This window comes from Pseudopodoces humilis, chromosome 16 (genome assembly GCF_049639895.1).
Source record: "Pseudopodoces humilis isolate 2021_Gansu_Grassland_sample_001 chromosome 16, ASM4963989v1, whole genome shotgun sequence".
Lineage (NCBI taxonomy): Eukaryota > Metazoa > Chordata > Aves > Passeriformes > Paridae > Pseudopodoces > Pseudopodoces humilis.
The window spans coordinates 2,443,728-2,464,191 of NC_142215.1; the positions used below are offsets into that span (position 1 = coordinate 2,443,728).

Sequence of the window (20,464 nt, forward strand, 5' to 3'; positions counted from 1 at the left end):
AAAAACCCACTTCACCTCCATCCCTGCATTTACAGCCTTCAAATATCTATGTAATTCCTGTTTCTTGGTCTCTTTTTGTCTTTCATGTCTGCATATATTTTGGCCAGTCTTTAAGCAATAGTTCTATTTCTGTCATCTTCTGTAGTGTCTGATCATGACCGTAGGGCAAATTTTACCCTCAAAAGGTGTGCTGTGACCAAGTGAAGCATAACATGCCAAATACACAGCATTCTGTTAGCAAAAAAAGTAAATTAGGACGTATCTGTGTGATGGGAAGTGAGGGTTTGCCTATTGTTGGTACAAATTCTGCAATAATTTATCTCTCGTGGACATCATTTAGCGTAATTGCTTTGCAAGAAACCTTTTGTGTGGCTGAGCCGGAACATCGTGCATTTGTATTTTGGTGCTTAACTCGCTCTTCATTAAGGGCTGAATAGCACCATGCTTTGCCTGTTACAGCATGAGAGAGACCAAAGTGACAGAAGGGCACGGTGTTGCGTGCGAGAGGCAAACAGCCTCCTGCTCTGCCAAGCGGGAGAAGTGTCGGGAAGATGCCGGTGGCAATATGGTCTGAATCGGGAGCTGCTCATCTCCCCTTCACCCCCGCCGGCTGTGCTACAAACGGGCCTGGGGCATGGCACAGCCCCTCTGCCTGGTTATGTGGGGAGAGGAATGGCTTTCCAGCACTGGTGTGCACTTCTGCTCCTGGGCTGGGAATGGCTGACACCCTATGCTTGTGCAAGTTTTAATTGTCTAATGCTGCACGCCTGCAATGGGAGGGAGGTGAAGAGGCAATCTTCAGGGGAGCATGGAGTGGAGCTAGGGTTTGGCAAGGTGCTGAAGGGGTGTGCCTGCATGTCCCCTTCACTGGAGCCTCCAAAGGCAGCCTTCAAGGACTTTGCCTGTGGTTGTGCTTTAAGAAATTGCACCCCGAAGTTCAGAGAGTCAAGTCTTGGGAGGAAAAGCGTCTCCATGGGTTTTGGGAATCTCTGAAACACTTTGCTACTTTGTAGCACTTCAAAAATATTTCCATCATCCCGTTTCCTGTCGCAGCAGTTGACTCTTGCTGCTGCTCCTGGACATGGTGCTGACTCTGCCCTACTCTCTTCGATTTAGATTTTGGTCGTTCCTCCGAGCTGGCATTCGTTGTGGAGCCCAGTGATGACATCGCTGTGCAGGAGCAACCCTTGATCCTCTACTGCCAGGTGGAGGGCATCCAGCCCATCACCATCACGTGGCGGAAGAATGGCGTGATGATCGTGGACAGTGAGAATGCCTTTATGTTGGCCAACGGGTCTCTCTACGTCTCCCGCTTCCAGAGGGTCCGGGGAGATGGGTCCTCGGATGAAGGCGAGTACGACTGCATGGCACAGAACCACTACGGGCTGGTGGTGAGCCGGAAGGCAAAGATTCAGGCAGCGAGTAAGTACAGGCACTGTCCCACCCCCTCCTCACAGGCCAATCCTACAAACGGCACTGGCTTTGTTGGGAAGCAGGAGGGCAGCGTGGTGGGTGCTGGGTTTTCATGGAGGGGGGATTAAAGAGAGGGAAGAGAGAAAAACCCTGGAGCTGGTGTTGAAATCTGGCTGGCATCTAATCTGTGTAGCTGCCCAATTGTGAAAGGAGAGCTCATCAGCTTTCTTGGGTAGAAAACTAAAAACTGCTTTCTAACAGCAAATTATCTGTGTTGGAGGTGTAAGTTACATTAAAATCATGTGGTGAAGTAGTCTGTGGTTTGTGCATCTCCTGCAGTGAGTTTGGACACCCCTTTGCTGTGCAGCACAGCTGGGCTCTGCTTGGCAGGCAGCACTTCCCAAACCATAGGCAGAGACCTCCTGAAGGTCATGGTATCTTTCATTTTGTTATTTAATGCTGGCAGTGTAGAGGCAGCAAGGTCTTATTTACTACCCGACGTGGCAGTGCCTTTGGGGGCAAGGCTAACAACACCAGACAGATTGTCTGATGGGGGAGCCTGGAGGAGGAGAGAGATGAAAATGCCAGTGAGGGAATGAAATTTAAAGGTGGGGGAGGAAGAATTCCAGGGCAGGCTGTGACTCCAGCTCTGCACACTCCCTGACATTAGCCTGCTGCTTTGCCCTGGCCAGAGCGGTTGGTTCTGTTGGATCTCCTGGTTCTCCCTTGTCACCTCTGGTTGCAGGTTGGTCTTTGTCCCAGGACTGATGGCAGAGCTGGGGGGTGCATGGTGGCTTCTGTCCCTGTTGTGTTGGTGGCCTGCTTTTCCCACAGACTGTCTGGGAGCTCTGTGAGTGCAGCCACTGATCCTTTTTGCATTCAACCAGAAGTTGCTGCTGGATGTAATTTCTATGTGAGTGTGAGAATGGGTATGTGGTATGGCTGCGAGACCTGACATAGCACTGGTTTGTTAAGTTTTGCTGAAGGGTTCTCCAGCTTGTCTGGGAGATGGTTACTGCTCTTCTTTCTGTGCAAGCCACTAACGAATGGTTCGGTTGCAATTGCAAATATTTTTTTGGTGGTTTTTTGATACAAAGCAGGAAAAGTCTAAGGCAGGGTCTGGGGCTGAGGTCTTGTCTGCATTTCCCAAACTGGGGGGGCCTTTTGGAACGCTGCCGCCTGCTCCCCGCAGTGCCAGGGCCGGCTGGCAGCCCACCAAGGGAACACTCCAGCCCTCGTGTATAACAATTCCCGAGTGCATGAAGTGGCCATCTGCAAACCTAGCTTTTCAGGAGTGTAAGAAGTGACATTGTCCAGGAGCCAAGGGCTTTGGGGCTGTGCCAGATTAGCAGCTGGATCTCAAACTTGTCAGTCTTGTGGTGCTAAACCTTGGAGCACTTTTGGTGAATGGCTCTGGCATTTATGAGCTGGAAGCCGACTCATGCACGAGCACAATGCCAAACTTCTTGGACCTGTAAAGTGGAGACATGAGAGCCAGAGGAATTACCTTGGAGATTGTGGATTGTCAATAAACACTGTTATCTTGGCTTCTGCATCAATATGTATGTGATGTGCTGTATGTCCCCTGAATAGCATTTCCTTTTGTAGCCGTAGTTTCACATGAATCAAAATGAAAAAAGGATCGTGTTGAAAATGCTCTGGGCTCTATTCTGGCTTCAGGCTTGGTTTGTTGCCAGCCCTGAGAAGAGGTCTGGGTGAAACCAGCATAAACACGGGGCCCTCCCAGCCTTGATGCCACAGGTGTCTGCAGATAATGGGAATAGAACATGATGTTGTGGGCAAATGTAACCTGCTGCTCAGGGCAAGCTCCCCCGCTGTGCCTGAGCCGCAGGAACACACACTTGCACTTAGGACTCTGCTTAATCAAAGACGAAATCTCCTGAGAATGAATCACAGTTGTACCCTGAGCCCCCAAGTCTCAGGGTGGTTACACACAAGAGATAGTGATTTTCCTTGCTCCAAGTCCCAGTCAGCAAGTCAAAGGAGAAGGGTAATTATCCCCATTTTAGGGACCTTTGCATTGAAGGAATGGGTGCTGGCTGCCTGGAAGGGAAAAAACCCAAGTGCTAAGCAGACCTTTGCGGAGCTGAGTAAATACTGCCGGTGGGTAAAACCTCATCCCAGTGCTGATCTCTTCTTCCCTCTGAGCCTGACATCTGAACACAAAAGCAAAGGAGAAATAAAAACCTTTCACAAACAAAAATCTTGAAAGTTGATCAAGGCCATGCTACTGAGGAATAAAAGAGATCTGACAGAGCGGAGCCCCTCGAGAGCTCTGTTGCACTTTTCGCTGTCTTCAAAGGCAGGCTGTTAGTCTCGTATCACTGTTACAGACCCTGGCTTTGTATTATTGCTTGGAATATAATCTTCTTGGCTCAGAGGAATGTACATATTTGCATTCAGGAAATGTGGGCTGGATATCATATTTTTATATTTCAAATTTACTTCAACACTTGGCATTGAGTAAAATTTAACTGGAAGAATATGCTGCTCTCAGCCGCTGCGCGTGCGGCCCTGATGGGCTCAAGGTGCTGGCAGTTTCCTCACCAAGCGGGTGCACCTTAAACCCTTCCTCCTAAAAATTAACTCATTAAATTTATTTAATTAAACCTGGGGTATTTCTATATTTTGCCATTATTAATCCAAGATACTCAGCGGAAGGAGGCAGACCTTGGCTGGTTTGTGGACTGGCTGGTCAGGCAGTAAAAACATTGGTAATATTTTTGAAGTGAAACTTGCTTTTGAACAAGCACAAGTGTGCAAAAAGCCTATGTGTGACTGAGCTGAGTGGGGAGGCCCTCAGCATTTCTATCCTCTGCCTAACACCCCGGCTGGAATTCTTTCAGTTGCTGTTTCTGTCTGTTCAAACCCTGGTGTGTTAGTTTAAAAGGTTGTGGAATGCAACATGTTTTTTTAATCTCAACAGGTTATTGAATACAGATCTTTTCTGTCTCCCAGTGACAGTTTCATAGTTTTGCATGACTCCGAGCTGTCTTAATTAAAATCAGTTTCATAGTCAGTGTTCTCTGGAGGCACTGCTTGGCCGTGTTTTCACAGGTCTCTGAGGAGCTGGAGTTCTCCTGTGCAGCCAGAAGCTGAACATGCTTTGGCTCTCTGTGGCTGAAGATACCTTCTGAGCAATTGTAACATCCACAGTCCACTCCTCAGGTGGGTGGCCTCTCCAGAATGCAGCCACCTTTCTTCTCATCACCACCCTTTGCTTAACTTGGCCTCATTTGCTCTGATCATGTCATCTCGTGGCATTTCCAGCCTTTTTTGCCAATGCTGTAATTTGATGGACCTGGCCCCACATCATCATAAATCACAGCCCAGCCAGTGGAGTAAGACCCATTGATTATATCACTCAATAACAAGCAGTTACCACTAATTGGAAATCACCATCAAACTGGGTATCGAATCGGGCTCTGCACGTATCCAGCCTGAGAGTAGCAATTTTCCCTGTTTGATCTGATGCTTTAGAAGAAAAAAAAATAAAAAAGGGAAAGAGGGGAATTAAGTCAATGGTGCAATTTAGAGCCAAAGTGATTTCTTGAAGTTTGGTGAATTGGACCTGCCCAGTATTTGAAGTACTGCAGGACCTGATAATAACTCTGGACAGATCTGAGCTTGTAAAGACATTTTCTTCACTATGTCTTGCTGCAGGGTGGACTGGTTTGTAGTTAAGCATAGCAGCACACATCCCTGTGCCCTTCTCTTCTTCCTGACCCCCTTTCCTTCTGCATCCTATCCCAAATTCTACTCCTCCATCCCACTGTGTGTGGCTGTCCATGGCACTTACCCTGCCAGCAGGAGGGCAGGATTGATAGCCTGGGCAAGGCAGATGTTGTGACTCCTCTCTGCATTGATCCCTGCAGACAGCAGCAGCAACTCCCCTTGCCCAGCCTGGGGACAAGCATGCTGTCCCCACAAACACATTGGCCACTGTGACCTCGAGGCCAAAGGTTCTTCAGGTCATCAGCAAGACAGAGAAGTGGGGAGGGCTGGTGCAAACTTGCAGGTTGGTTTCCCTGCCGAGCTGTGTGGCTAGGGGAAGGGATGGGGAATCATAGGGATTTTAAAGCAGCAAAGATCTTCCCATAGTTTCAGCTCCTCTGCACAGAATATATTCAGGGTTTAACCTGCAGCCCCCTTTCCAGGCTCTGGGGTGGTGGGAAGAGCTGCTGAGCCCAAATAATGGCAGCATTTATAAGAGTGTAGAGACAAGAAGGAAGTCTAAAAGGATTAGGGAGAGACAAAGGGGGCTGATTATTTTATGGGTCACAATACAAGGCATTAGAGTGAGATCACAAAGGGATGTAATTACAAAAGAAGGCCATACTGGGGGGGATCAAACCAGGATTAGAGTGGGAAATGTTTTTACACAGTTTTGTTCCACTCATTATGAAGTTAGCATTTTAAATTAAGGCTTAAATAAGGTGGCACCAAAGTTGTCACCAAGGTATTTCCTGGGCAATGCCACTGTTCGGATGCAGATTGAGAGTCTCAGCTCAAAACGTCAAGGCAGACCTTCAACACGTGGGTTTGCTGTTGGTTTCTCTTGTGCTTGTATAATATTGGTGTTGTCAGCAGAATCCTACCTATGGCCTGTGCTTAGGACAAGTTAACTTGTTTTTGCAGTTGGAGGTGGGATACTTTTGTGACTCCTTGTTTTACTGGTGCAGAATGTGCTGAAGGTAAAGGTCTGCCCTGGTGTCAGTTACAGCTCTGGAGACATCTTCTTTTACTCCCAGGAACTTTTTTGCTAATGGTCATTTGAATTTTATTGCAGTTTAACTCTTGGTGTTACATGCCAAGTTTCCTTCATCCATAAATGAGATTTTTTGCCCCATGATGTGGCTCTGCTCATATTTATTGCCGTTTCTTCTCCAATGCTTAGCAGAAAGGCTCAGCCCTGATGCCAGTGATGTTTCTGTATTGTCTGTGCTTTGAGTGCTTATGGCAAGCCCAGAGCAAATTCTGGGCTCGCAGCAGTTGGTCTCAGAGGGGAAAAACACCCATGAGGAATTACTAAAGGAAAAAAAGGAATGCAAAAGAAATTAAGTAAAGCAGAAACACTGTGAGAGGTTTCCAGGAGATGGATATGATGGGTGAGTGGGTTATTTCTTTCCATCCGCTCTTTTGGCTGCCCCTAGGACATGCTGGTTCACGTGACACTGCCTCTCACATCTGTACTGTTGCAGTAGTTGGCCCTGTGTGTGCTGCAAAACAAATGTACAAATACAGGAGTCACCGGGGAAAATTGGAGAGATTTGACTGGGAATTTCAGTAGATTTGCAGGATTAAAAGAATTTGTCACTTACCACCCACTGCATTTCAGCGTCTGCATGTAACAGCCAGGATTCATCCTGAGACTTGAGCATATTATAAGACCATATTTCTTTTGGCTGCTCATTTCTTAGCAGTGTGATAGTTATTTAAATATCATCTTGCACTTCTTTCCAAGGCTTCTAACGTGGATTCGCCAACCTTAGCTCCGGCAGCGTTATCTCTCATATAGGGGGTTTGCACTGCAGGCAGTAATGTCACTTAGTCATTTATAGAAAGCTCAGGGGAAATATATCAGAAGAATTTCATTAATGGCAGCACTGTTGAGTTATTTGTCTCAATTAACTCTTGGAGCACAGCTGAGGAAGTTCTGACATCTCTGCAGCCTGCACCTGCAGTATAAGGCAGTTCTCTGCTGCTTTTTTAACAGGGGGAGAAGCTCTGTGATACCTGCATGGGCAGTCACTGTGGGGACTGCACAGTGCCCAGCCCTGTGTGCTTGTACCCTGCTCATCCCTCTGCCTGCTGCTCTGCTCCAGCCTCTCCTCAAAGTATTGGGCAACTCTCCTGTATTATTTTAGGCAGAAAGGTAGGTCTCTGCCTATATGGCTTTCACGCTTATTTTTCCTTACCATGTTCCCAGCTGGCTATGGTGTGGCCAGTGACAGCCATGCACCTGCTGTGCCTCAGTTTCCCTTGTCTGAAGCCAGGATGTGTTCACGGTCAGTGGCATGATTTGCACATTCCTGTGAACACCTTGGGGGTGGGGGCAAGCTGCTGTTTTGTGTTTGTCAGGGACCCAGGTTAGCTGGCCACGGTGTTTCATCTGTGCTTCTCTCCAAGGAGTACACAGTGCTGGGGCCCAGGTGAAAGAGGAGCTGCTTTTCTGCTACTGTTCATTGGCAAGACTGTGAGTAGGAATCAATTCTGGGGGGCATTTGACCAGAGCAATCAATGCTCTTGATCTAGTGAGTAGCCATTGAGATTAGGATTTGAGGACCTTGCTTTGAAAGTTTGGGACCTTTGGGTACAGTAGTGATATGAGTGAGGTCAGACCTCACAAATCCCTTCTTATGGGTGAGTCCCTGCACAGGTGCCAAAGCTGCTTTCCCAGGGCTGGGCAGGATGGGACCTGGGAGAGACATCAGCCAGAGCTTCCTGACATCAAGCGATGCTGGATCTGAGCGTTACGCACCTCCTCTTCTGCTCTGGTTTTGGCTCTACCCACCATGGCAGCCCTGTTGCTGGGAGGGGAGTCTGCTCCCACTCCTCCTAGGCACAGCATATGGTTTTCAGAGAGGTTCTTGCTTTAAACCCAATTTTACAGTTGGGTTGACTGAGGCAAAAGGAGGTCAAACGATTCGCCTGAGGTCACCCAATAAGTGGCTCAGATTAAATCTCAGCCCACGATGCTGCCCGTTCCCAGCGCTGGCTGTGCTGGCCAGACCAGATGGCCTCCTGAATGCAGCGTCAAGATCCTCGGCTTTTTCCCCACCTCATTGTTCTCCATTGTGGGCTTCTGAATGCACGACCTTGAAAGTGAGAGTCATTTGGATTTGCTGAGTCCAAGTTATTCTGTTTAATGACATGGATTTGAAGGAGAGGGTTTAAACACACTGTTGGCTACTGAGGTTGGAATTTTGAAGGTATTTACCTGCTTGCTTTGGTTTTCTGATGTTAAAACTCTCTCTCAGACCAGCTAAAATTGGTCCCTTACCCTTTCAGCTGCCCTGCTGCTGGTTCACTGACTGCAGGGCTGCCCTATCTTTGTACCTGTGCTGATTTGTCCATAGGTGTCTTGGGTCCTGATCCCTGGGATAATTCCCCAGCACCACACCTCTCTGGTCTGTTTGTGCAGTTTATGTCTTCCCCCTTAGCTTGGTTCTGAGATCACAGAAGAGGGTCAGTGCAAGGTGCTGCTGGATGGATAGTGTCATGTTTACCTCTGTGAATCTGCAGACTCTCGTGTTAGCTCTTGAAAAGCAGATGCTGACATCTCCCTCCTGATCTGGTGTGCGCTTTAAACAGAGTTTAAAGAGCATTTTAAAGATGAACTCCATTCCTGCTCTCCAAGCTAAGGAGCAGCCTGGAAAAGTGCATCTCCATAATCTCTGTTGGAAAGCAGGTGTACAATGCTTGGGACTGGGACGTACAGAACAGAGACTGTCTGCCCATGAAGCAGCAGTGCTTGGGTGTCTGGGGCAGACTGCAGTTCTTGGGGCAGTTGGGGTTCTCCTGCACCCACACATCCCTCTGCATCCCGCCTTCCGAGGAAGGGCCGCACTGTTGCGCCACTCACATGCCTCAGTAAACTGGCACCTCTTGAGCATGCCTTGATTAATGGTGTTTTTTTGTCAGTCCTAAGAGGCCCCATTATGTCCCTTTGATGCTGCATTTTGCACTTACCACTGTCACTGAGCTCAATGACTAATTTTCACAGGTCAAGGGAGAGGGACAATGGATCAGGCCACATTTAGAAGAAACAAGTGAAATTTTGCTGCAACTGAGAGCACTAATTAAGAGTGAGGATCAATTTGGGTGTACAAAAGAGATAGTTTTAGGCTGCTGGTGTGTAAATGAGTGGCAGTAGCAGAAAAGTTCAGTGTGTGCATACTTCAGCTGTAGCATTGTACTCCACTGCATTTGATCGATTCTTCTGTACTTATTCATCAAGGAAAGACCAAGAGTTTTCCTGCCTGCTGTGCCCGGGAGGGGCAGGGACAGCAAACCTGCCAGATCAAGTCATGGCTGATCCCTGAGATGTTTTTGGCGAGGAGCAGGAGCTTGTGTTTCTTCAATTGCCTTGCTCATCTTGGAACCAGGTTGCCTGGTGGCTTTGGAGTGCAGTGTATGTTTGCTGAGTGTGTGTTTTCTCTGTTTGCTGAGACTCAGAGGAACGCTGATTTGGAGGTGTCAGAAAGAGAAAGGACACAGTGAACTTTCATCAAGGAGAGTGTCATGGATTCAGGAAGGAGGACAAGTAAAACCAAGACTACACAAGCTGGATTAATGGCTTTACTAAGCATTGAAAAAGTGTGATTCAAGTCTTCCTAAGCCTTCACATACAACAAAAAGTCAGGGCTAATGTGTATTTCAGATGGGCTGGTTGCAAATGTCTAGGTACCCAGTCTGTGCCAGTTAAAATTAGTTTGCAGATGGCTTTGGTAAAATTGTGTCTATTTTTGGTTGCATGGGCCTTGGGTAGAAAGGTAGGAACATCAGCTAGAGCATTCTTTTGCCAAGAGGTTCTCCAGGGCCTCTGGGGTTCCCATGAGGCAAAGCCTAAATGAATTTGAATCCAAACAGATTTATGGTACCAAGCTAATCTACAAAATGATTGGGTGGAAGCAGCAGTCCATCTTATTTTCCCTTGTTATTTGGTGGTGTTTGCCTACAAATGAATTTTTCCCTGTAGTTCAGAATCTTCCCCAGAGGGCATTGGGACATTCTGCCTCAGTCAAGAGGTTTGCTCTTGTCCTGGGCTCTTGTGATGACATTGCCCTGTATGGCCAAGCAGTGCAGTCACATCCCTTTGGGCCCCAGCAAGGCAGCTCTGTCCGAGGTGAGGACGCTTGCCAAGGCACTTCATTTCATCAGAGCAGCATCCGTGTCCAGCTCACCATAGTTTCCCACGGCAACATGTAAAGGGGCGGGAGGGAAAGTCCTGACTGCATCTTTCATTAGTGATCCTAATGCTCAGGAGAAGAAGACAGGGCCCCAAGGGGGTCAGCTTGAACTGTCTCTCGAAGAAAAGGGAGGGGAAAGAGAAAAAAAAGTGTTTACATGCTGGACTGGCCATTGGAAAGATGACAGCAGAAATAATCCTTTTTTAAAGCTTTTTTTCGTGACCAAAGAGAAAATGTCCCTTGGGACATCCATGGATGCTGTAGACCTTCACAAGGGCTCAAGCTCTGCAGGCACCCACCACCTCTAAATGACAGGGACTGGTCAAAATCCTAAATACAGAGTCTGGGTACTCCACTTAAAGGACCCAGACTTGACTGGCTAAATCAGTGTGCTGGTGGGTGCCTTGGGAAGCCTGGCTCTTGCTACTGATCTCAGGTACCTGTTTATCTCTAGGAATTAGGGATGGTGGCATTGGTCCTCCCCAGATCTCCCCATCCCCACTGGGTTTGGGGGCCCATGGCCTGCACACTGTCCTTACCAAGCTGGTGTGGGGGCCCTCACCCCACTTGAAGCTGTCAGAGCTTGTTACCAGCCCAGGCAGCTCCTTCCCACCACAGTGGGGCCGGGGAGGCCGGGTGCCTCCGGGCGGCTGCTTGGTGCTGATTGCTCTGTTCCTAATAGGGGCTGAGGAGCTGGGGCACTGCGTGGACCTCACGCCACTGCCAGCTGTCGATTTTCATGAGCCTCCTGGCTCTGACTTTTCTGAGACCTTTGAGCTTGTGCCCAGCCATCCAGGAACCAGACAGAGGGGTCAGAAGTTCTTTTGTGGGAAAACAGAAGTCCCTGCACCAAATATATTCATATGTAAAAGCCTCTTAGAGAAGGAGTTTTAAAAGCCAGCATGGTGTAGGTGCACAGGAGGTGTTTGTGTTGCTGTGCTGGGGAACGTGTACGAGCCTTTCTGCTTTAGACAGTGGTTTGCATGTGTTTGAAGCACCTCGATGATTCACACTGCTGCATCCCGTGGGGAAAATGGATTTGTTCTCCTACAGCTCCCTGCCCAAGGGGAGCCTGCTTTATTTTTCTTTTACTAGCTAGGTTCTTCCAAGAATGAGAGATTACCTGATCTTCCAAAAGCATTTCCAACGTGGGGAGAAGTCTGGATGACTCACAACTTTTAATTAGCTCTCCTGACAGAGGCAAGGATCCCTCCCTTTCTCCCTCCTTCCCTAACAGAGAGGTGGTGATTAGAATTACAATGAAGATAATCCAAACTGTATGTGTAAGGTTTTCAGTAAGCGGAGAACAAAGCAGGACATCCATCTGGTGAGTGTGAGCCCATAATACCTTTCTGCTCATTTCTCCAGTGCAACAGGAGCTGCTTGGGACGGAAGCAAGCTCATTATTTTGGAAAGGCTTGCTGACACGCAGAGCGGGGCTGGCTTGTAATCTCCAAGGCACTGAAACCACTGCTCAGGAAGGAGCATTGCTTTTAATTTTAAGTCTACCTTTGTATTTCTTCTTGTTAAAATCTGCAGCAATGAGGGATACCAGCCTCTTCTGAGCCTGTCCTTAATTAGTGTGTGAAAGAAAGATGCCCTTAGTTTTAGCAAGGCTAATCAAAGCTGTAAGGGAGTTTTAAAAGGCAGCCAAGCTAAGCCTGTCCTGTGCTAACATTCCAGGAACAGTGAAGAAATGCATTAGCTGGGGACAGCCTCCTTTTGGAGTGATGCTATTTCCCCTCCTTTAAAATCTTCTCTATCTGACAGAGTTCGTGCCTCAAAACTTCCCTTTATGTCCTGTCTTTGCAGTGGGACGCTCGCCTGTGCCATGGGATCAGCATTCCCATGCTGTGCCCTGCAGCAGGCAGGGAAGAGGCAGAGTTTGCAGCAGAGAAAAGCAGTGTTGGGCCCACAGCCACAGTGCTACTGTGCTTTACGGTCAGCTGGGTTTTGCCAGGCTGCTCCAGCACGGAGGGAGGACGGGCACACTGTGAGAAAGGAACAACAAAAAGCCGTTGTGGCGGAGCAGCCGGCGCTCCGAGCTGCCGCTCGCCGCCATGCCGGCAGCGCAATGCATGCCTCGACTCCTGCCATGGCAACAAGTTCATCCTTAGGCCAGGACAACGCTTGGCTGCGGTGTGGCAAAGCAGCCAGGAGCCGGTCCCGCCTGTGGCATCTGCAGCAGGACCCAGGGAAACAGGGGGGATGGAGTGAGGTTTCAGGCCTGCAAGGTGCTCTGCCAGCTTCAAGATTCAGGCTGGTGGTTTCCCTACCCCAAAAGCACAGGAGAGCTGCAGGGAGATCCTTCTGAGGTCACGAGCTGGGCAGCACCCGTGTGTGGAGTCATGACGGCTTTTGCCCTCCAACACAAAGAGCTCAGGAAGGAAGGTGGAGAGCCCAGATCCAAGGAAATGTTGGCCAAACACGAGGAATCCCTTCCTCTTATTAGTGTTTCAAGCATTAAAAAAATCCCCCTCTGCGTACCAGAGCTAGGCACAGCCTTTGCTTGGAAGGAAATGTCTTTTCAAGCCGGGATGCCAAACTTGCCGCGGGCAGCCCCGCACGAGCCAGGCGTGCCGGTGGAGTGCAGCTGGTGCGGCTCAAAGGGAAAATATGATCAGCTGTTGAATGGCAGAGATTTGAGACGTCACGCCATGGCTTTGCGTTTTGATTTTGTGAGGCATGCTGTGAAATTCATAGGTGGAATATTTCTAGGGAGCTGCTTTGCTTCCTGTAGGAGAAGTGAGGTGGAAGAGTGGAAAATAAATGATGTTCTGGATTGACAGCTTTCAGTGTTAAAATCCTGAGCTGTCTCTTCACTCTCAAAATCATAACACTTGCTCTGGGTTCTTGGTATTAAAAAATAAGAAATTATTATTTCCTTTAGGTCGCCTATTGACTTTTAGCTGATGCACTTAAAAAATGTTCCCAGCATTTGTGATTCATGAGAAAAGAAGAAGCTTGAAAACATCTCGCTTTTAGCATAACGAGAGCTAAGGTTGACAGAACTGTGAAATCCTGGAAGTTGGGGCTTCACGGCATTGCCAGACATCAGAAGGCCCTTGATGACATGATGAGAGCTGGGAAAGCTGAATAAACTGATGAGCTTCTTCCATTCTGGTCCCTTGTCATGTAAATAGGCTCCAATCTGCATGTCAGATCCCTTGGGGAAAGGAGTGTAATAACATTAAAAATAAGGCAGCAAAACCCCCAAGGTGTGTGTGTGTGTGTGTGTGTTAGCAATCTTTAAACAGGCAAAAAATATGCTTGGAGGAGTTTGGATGGGGTGAGAGGGCTCCTCGTTACCGCTCTGCTTCGAATGCAAAAAGGTGACTGCCTGTGGCTTTAAAGAAAGTACTTTAATGCTACATAAATATAATTGCTTCGATGAAATGTCTTTAGCCTCCTGAGGGAAGTTGTAGTCTGTAAGCCTTTAGATATGAATGGACGACTCTGTAATTGCTATTGTTTCAGAGACACATTAGGAAGGCCTAATGCTGATCATTCCTGGCATGTTGTGGAAGCGGAGTAATGGCAATCCCAGGCAGTAGGCAGGGAGAGGGGATTAGTATGCATTTTGCAGGATGAAAAACTGACAAACGCTTCAGGACTGGAAGTTTTTCTTCTAATTAGATTGTAGGCTTGTAAATTGTATTTGATTTTTTTTTTTTCTTCCCCCTTTTCCTGCTGATATGCAGAGTGAAGGTATCTAATTCCTGGCAATTTAGGCTTTGGATAATGAGCTTGAATGCAACATCTCAGAGGAGTGCAGAATTGATGGGTTAGTACATCAGCTCTGGTTAATGCAAGCTCCTGATTCTGACAGGATCCAAAACAGCTGGTTCAGATAAAAGAGCAACATAGGGGTATTAAAAATAAGTATTTTTTATTTTTTAATAATTATTAGTTAAACATGGGATATTCTGGTACATGGGTTGTGCTTCCATCTCTTGACCGGGAGCAGCTATGTTTAAAAACCAGAACCTGGGCTTAAGAGGTGATTCCTAAGAGATAATTTGTGTTGTGTCCTGGATTTGGATACTGTAAACATCCTGTTTTCCAGCTTTTCTTCCCAGCATAGGGCCCAGGAAGGCTAGTAGACTGCTCTGGCATGGTAAGCAACTAGGCAGAAGCTGAAAAACCTTCCCCTATTGAAGCAATTCTGGCACAGGTGGTATTTTTCCTGAAGAAAAGTGAAACCAAGGTCCTGAGAGGAAGCAACTGGATATTTCTTCCTGCAGGAATGTCTGTCAAGTAGTAGCCAAAAAAGAGGTGAGATTCTGCCCTTAGGTTGTGTGAGTGTCTTCTCTTCAATGCTGGTCTCACACCCCATGTGCATCTCTGACTTGCTTTCTGAAGTTGGTTCCAAAATGTTTGGGAGCTGCTACCCAAAAGATCTGGAGAGAACCTGGAAAGAACTCTTCTGGGAGCACAAACCAGAAGAAATGGGGTTAGATTCTTCATCATTGCCCTGTTCTTGGATAGGGACTGATGCAAATATCCTCATGTCCAGGGTACCATGAGCATCCTGTTACAGAACAGAAAGTCATAACTTAGTGATGCTTTCCCTTGAATGCTGAGCCTCAAGTAGTAAATCTTGGTCCTACCTGGGATTTATTTTCATTCTGGAGATTTTTACTGCCTTCAGAAACTTCATGAAGAAGAGTGGGATTTTATGGCTCTAAACTGTTTGATTTTAGAGAATTGTTTTTTTCCCCAGGGGCTTTTTTTTTTTTTTTTTTAATGAAGATGAGAGGAATCATGTAATCCTTGACATACAATAGATTGTCCCAGATTAATAACACACTATTTTTCACAGTGAAGACAATCCTGTCCTGCTGTAATTTACTCTCTATCCTGTCATGCTGTTAATTAGGATGAATACTTACGTGAAAAGTAGGTATTCTTTTAACCAGTGCCAGCTTCCATAATAAGCTGCCCCAAAAAAATGAGGAACGAGCAGTAGTGAGTCACTGAAAATCCCAACATAAATTGACTTTTTGTGTCCTGGCAGTGCTTGGCTGAAAGCCAACAACAATAAGAGCCCGGCGTGCCAGAATTCACAGGCAAATAACACTTTTCCACTAGAGCATCCTTCCGAGACACCCTCCCAGCAGCCGTCCTTCCTCCCTGCCACTCATTCCCTTGTGTCCAAGGAGGCTGTCGAGGCGGTGAGCGAAACATCTCGGTGTTGTGACGGGGTGCGATGAAAACATGAGTGACAGAGTGACATTTTGACAGCCTGACTTCAGGTTCCTACTGCAAATGTAAATACATTCATTTGAATCCAATTTACACAACCAGGAGTTTTTAATGGAAAATAAAGGGGGGGGTGGGGGGGTGGTGCTTAAAGGTGACTTTTTGGGATTTTAATCCAGGGTATTTGTAGACTTCTAATGGATTTGGCTGCAAATTTCCATGGTGTTGCAGAGGTCAAAGTGGTCTTCATCCTACTTTGATCCAGTCATGTGTTTTTATATCAAAGTGCTTTGTTTTCTCACAGTTTAATTCTTCTCTGAGTTGAGAAATATGTTTCACTAAATGTACCTATTGAGCAGCTGATAAAATTGAACTGCAATCCCGTCCTCCTCAAATCAAGGGCTCTTTAATAGCCAATAGTCCATTTTATCTTTTTCCTAAGGGGTCTAATCTGTTGCTCTTTCTGACTTGGAGACTTGCTATGTTTTCACTGGAGAGTGAAGTCACTGAGTGTCTTGTCAGGTGGGAACAAGAATGGCTGAATTGCTCCTCAAAAGGTGATTTATTTAGACAGTCTTGGCGCCTTGGGGATTTCTTATTTCTTCTTAGTGCTCCTTGTAGTAATTCCTTCCTGAGATTTGGGTGAGTAGTACTGGAAGATGCAGGTTCCCAGGGAAACTCATGAGTGTGTTAAATTCAAGTTGTCTTTGTAGGATTGAAAAGAGTCTGAAGCTTTCCACTTGTTGTATATACATCATTTGTTGTTTGAGCTCTGTGGTTTGTGTCAGAGTCACCTTGTAGCTGCTGGTCCTCAAATGAGTGGTTTAAACCCTTGGTATTTAAAAAGTTTTGAAAACAGATTTTGGGGGTTTGGTGGGGGTTTTTGCTTATTTATTTGTTTGGGTTATTTTTACTGCACATCTATTACTGTATGGAGGTTTTGTCTTTACAATACTCCATTCTTGGGTCTGTAACTGGAGTGGATGAGTTATCTTGGCTAAGAAGCAGCAAATCTTTAATTTTACCCACAGCTAGAGAGACCACATGGACCTTTTAGCTGTAGGTGTTTGGCTCGGGCTGCCTTGGGACAGGGAGGTGAGAGATGGGCTTCTAGCAAAGCCTGAGTTTCACACCTGGAATTTTGTTCCTCCAGGGACTTCAGCAGCGTGCGTTGCTGTTGGTGCATGGAGAATGTCACCCAGGATTTGGAAGAAGTAGCAGATTGCTTCCTCCTTACACTGAGACCTGTGAACACCCATGAGGGATGCTAATTAAGCATCTGCTTCCTTCTCAGCTTTAAGTGAAAGGGTGGCAAGTTAAAGTGACAGCCAGACCTCATTTATCTTAATGAGGAGGGTCAGGAGTTTAATGGAGTTTTGCTTAGTGAGGGTGTTTCAGCCTACTTTGTGTTTGTTTGGGAAATGTCTCTGCATTTTAGGTCTACAGGGCTTTTTAGATTGGGTGGTTTGGCTCCATGGGATTCAAGGGCCTCTGCAGTCTTTCCTATGGAGAGAGGTTTTAGAATAAATCCAGGAGGCTTTCTGGTGTGTCTGCTGTGATTTTGTAAATGATTGGGATAATGGTATAGTGAATTTTGCAGATGACTTTTCCCTGGCCAGTGTGGGGCTGTGTTGCATCCACCTGAGATGTGCTGTGCTGAGTGACAGTCACTTTGAAGCTCTTGTCTATAACAGTTTAGACATTTAGCCAATGTACTTAGCAGATACCAGCAAAAAAGGGGGATTGTTTTTACATTCCAGAGTCTCACCTTGTACTTAGCACTTCTGAGGTCTGTTTGACACCACGCTGACATATTTACAGTGTAGCCTTACTGTATATAGATGGAGTAATCAGGCAGTCACTCAGGGCTGCAGCAACTAGGCAGAAGTAAAGCTCTTTTTACTAGTTCACGTGCAGCACCACGCTGTGTGCATAACCTCATTTCCCAAGCCTGTTTCCTAGGTATTGAGCATAGACCCCAGCAACACCTACCCCTTAATGGAACAGAGCTCCAGCTGGCCTGCATCAGCACAGCTCCAGCCGAGAACAGCCCTCCATCTACAAAGGACTACGCCAAGATTTGCAAGGGAATTCATGCAGGGCCAGCAGAGCAGGTGAATGGTATCACTGTCATTTTTCAGAGGGGACAGGAAGGAATAGGAGGGGTGGGATGCTGCTGAGACAGTCCAGAGCTGTGCTGCAGAGCTGATGTAGAGTGTGAAAGCCTGCAGTCTCTTGATGGGGCTGCGTGCCCTGCCTGAGGAGGAATTCAGACCTGCTCTGCTGGAGTCATTCGTGCTCATTCAAAGCCAACATCAAAAGGTCCCATTCTAATTCGATGCTTTTTAACACATAAATGCCAGTAAGATCATTAATTATTGCACTTAAGCAGCTTCAGTGATTTAACACTTTGTGTTTGTGAGTGTCATGAGCTGGTGAAATCTTTCTGGTGCTGTAAGTGAAGAGCAGGGTTTTGCCAGCTGTTGAGGTTGGATGGTGCTGCAAGCAGACAACTCCCTGTTCTCCGAAGAGCTACATCTGTGCTGGGGTATAAACTCCATTTGGCCCAGAATATTTTCATGTTGTGGCTTGATGGCCTGTGAGAGCTCTCTGCTCCTGCCTTGCTGCCCTGGTGGGTAGGCAGGATCATGTCTTTTGGAACAGTATTTTGTGCTGTGGGAGTGTGGAGCACCTTGTCTCATCAAGACAAATGTCTCTGAGATCTCCTGTAGATAAGCCTCTGTTGGGTTCTCAGTCTGTGAAGTGTTCAGCAGTATATTCAGAAAAAATAACAGTGTTATTTTCCCTCTGACAAGCACAATGCAGTGGGACTGGAGTAGGGAGCATTCCCAGGAGAGGTCCCCCTCCACCTTGGGAGATGTTGGCTTGAGGCAGAGATGCCTTGGCTTGAGCTCTTTTGAAGCTGAGGAATTCTGCAGGCAGCTTATAGCTGTTTTTGCAGAACACGGGTGATGTGCAACAGGAGAGCCAGGTGGTTATTTTCCATCCAGCCAGGTTTTGTCACCTACCACTAGCCATGAGGAGAGAATTTCCCCCCTCCTCCAGAGTTCGAGACTTCATTGTTCCCAGCACCTGAGGCATGCAAAATCCCCCTTGCCATCCTGGAGAAAGGGTCCAAGGGTAACCATGGCTGATTAGTGAGCCCTGAGCAAAATACAGGCCAAAAAGCTCACACATCTTACTGTGCAGGGAGAGAAAGTGGACCCTGAAAAGAGGGTGCAGCTCCAGCCCCAGACATCAGTGGTTATGAAAGCCTTGCTTCCATGGACTGTGACCACCCAGCAGAGCAGGGCTCAAACTGAGAGGGTTGAATTGGACCTGGGATAATCACACTCTCCGTCTGGGGTTGTGTTCGGCGCGCTGGGGGGGATACATCCCTTGCTGGACTAATGAGACTAGGCATATGTGACATTTTTATGACTCCTTCCCAAGCTATTTCCTCCAAGTTTTTAGTGTTAAATTGGATTGCTTCCCCCAACCCCCCAGTGCTATTGGGAAAGCCATCTGCAGACAGAAGAGTGATGCAGAGATAATGCTCCTAGGGTGGGTCTGTCTTGACTTTATAGTTCTTATATCTTTCCTTTAGGGTTTCTCTGACTTTCTGCCAGGCACAGACACATCTCTGTGAGCATTTGCCTTGGCCCTGCATTATCTGCCCAGCCCAGCACATTGTGGATCACACTCACCCCACAGCCCTCCCAAGGCTTTGTTGCAAGAGGTGTTTTGGAGCAGATGTTCCAAAAGAGCATTTCCCAAGTTTTCACCCCACTAGAGATATTCTCAAGAGAAACATGCTTCAGTTTTATAATGTAGATGAGCCTCTTTTTTTTTTTCCTTTCTTTTTATTTTTTCCCCTCCAGTTTCCAGCCCCAAAAGTAGGCGGTGAATTCTAAGGCTTGAAGGAAGCAACCACACAAAAGCCTATTACAATCCAGTCACATTGTGCAAGGTGAGGATTTGCAATTTTAAGCAGAGGGAGAGGGAATCGTCATGATAATTACATATAATACCTAAAGTACCTATAAATACAGATGTATATTTATATAAAGCCTCTCCCAACACACGAGTTCCCTGTCTGGCCAGGGTTGCCAGACCACCCTGTCCTGCACAAACAAATGAGTTAGAAAGTCCGAAATTCCATCCCTGCCTTTCGGGGCTCGTCTGGGGAATTCCTGAGTAATGGAGGTTGAATTGGGTCACAAGGGCAGCAGAGAATAAATCTTCAAAGGTTAGCTCTGGCATGAAGTCTCCTTTTTTAGGCATGTGAGGGATTCTTTTGTTTTGCTTTGTTTTCCAAAGGCCCCCCCGGCAGGGGAACAATACCTCACTGGGGCCAAGCCTGGCCGGGCACAGCCCCACAGCATTGTCCGGGGGACCGAGGGGGCCAGGGGGAGAAATGACATCTTAAAGAATGGTGCTTCTTCTTATGGACACTTAGTAGATCAGTGTGCATTCAATTAACCCTATAAACCGTGCAAGGTCCAGGGAAAGAGCCTTTCAGGCATTATGGATTGAAAGTATTAAGGGGGATGGGGGGAGAGCTGTCGGTGAGTCCAGTTTAAATAAAGCCCGTTAGGCAGGGGCAGTGTGGTGGGGGTGGAGAAAGGGAATGTTTTTCTTCTGAAAATGAAATTCATGCACATTCTCACGTATTGGTCTGGATTTTCTTTCTAGAGTTAAGAAATGCTTGCACAGCTTAGGCTGGGTGTCTTGGTTAGACATTTGGTCCAACTGTCTTTGGGTTTGCTGGCTTGGGAGTGAAGGGATCCTACCACTAGAGACTGTCTTAGGTGGGAAAAAGATTTTACATAAGTATTTTCTTCCTCCTCAGATTTCTGCACAACCCTGCATTGTGTCCTAAGGCCTCAGCTGTAATAGCCTGCGGGACATTCGTG

At 47.1% G+C, this 20,464-nt stretch overlaps 1 protein-coding gene across 1 annotated transcript in view; it reads left to right on the top strand.

The window, feature by feature from the left end:
* IGDCC3 (immunoglobulin superfamily DCC subclass member 3) overlaps positions 1-20,464 on the top strand; it is a 95,849-nt gene that overhangs the window by 8,930 nt on the left and 66,455 nt on the right. Inside the window, exon 2 of the mRNA XM_005521637.3 lies at positions 1,117-1,422. Within this exon, the coding sequence (XP_005521694.1) occupies positions 1,117-1,422 (306 nt within the window). The remainder of the gene's footprint in view (positions 1-1,116; positions 1,423-20,464) is intronic.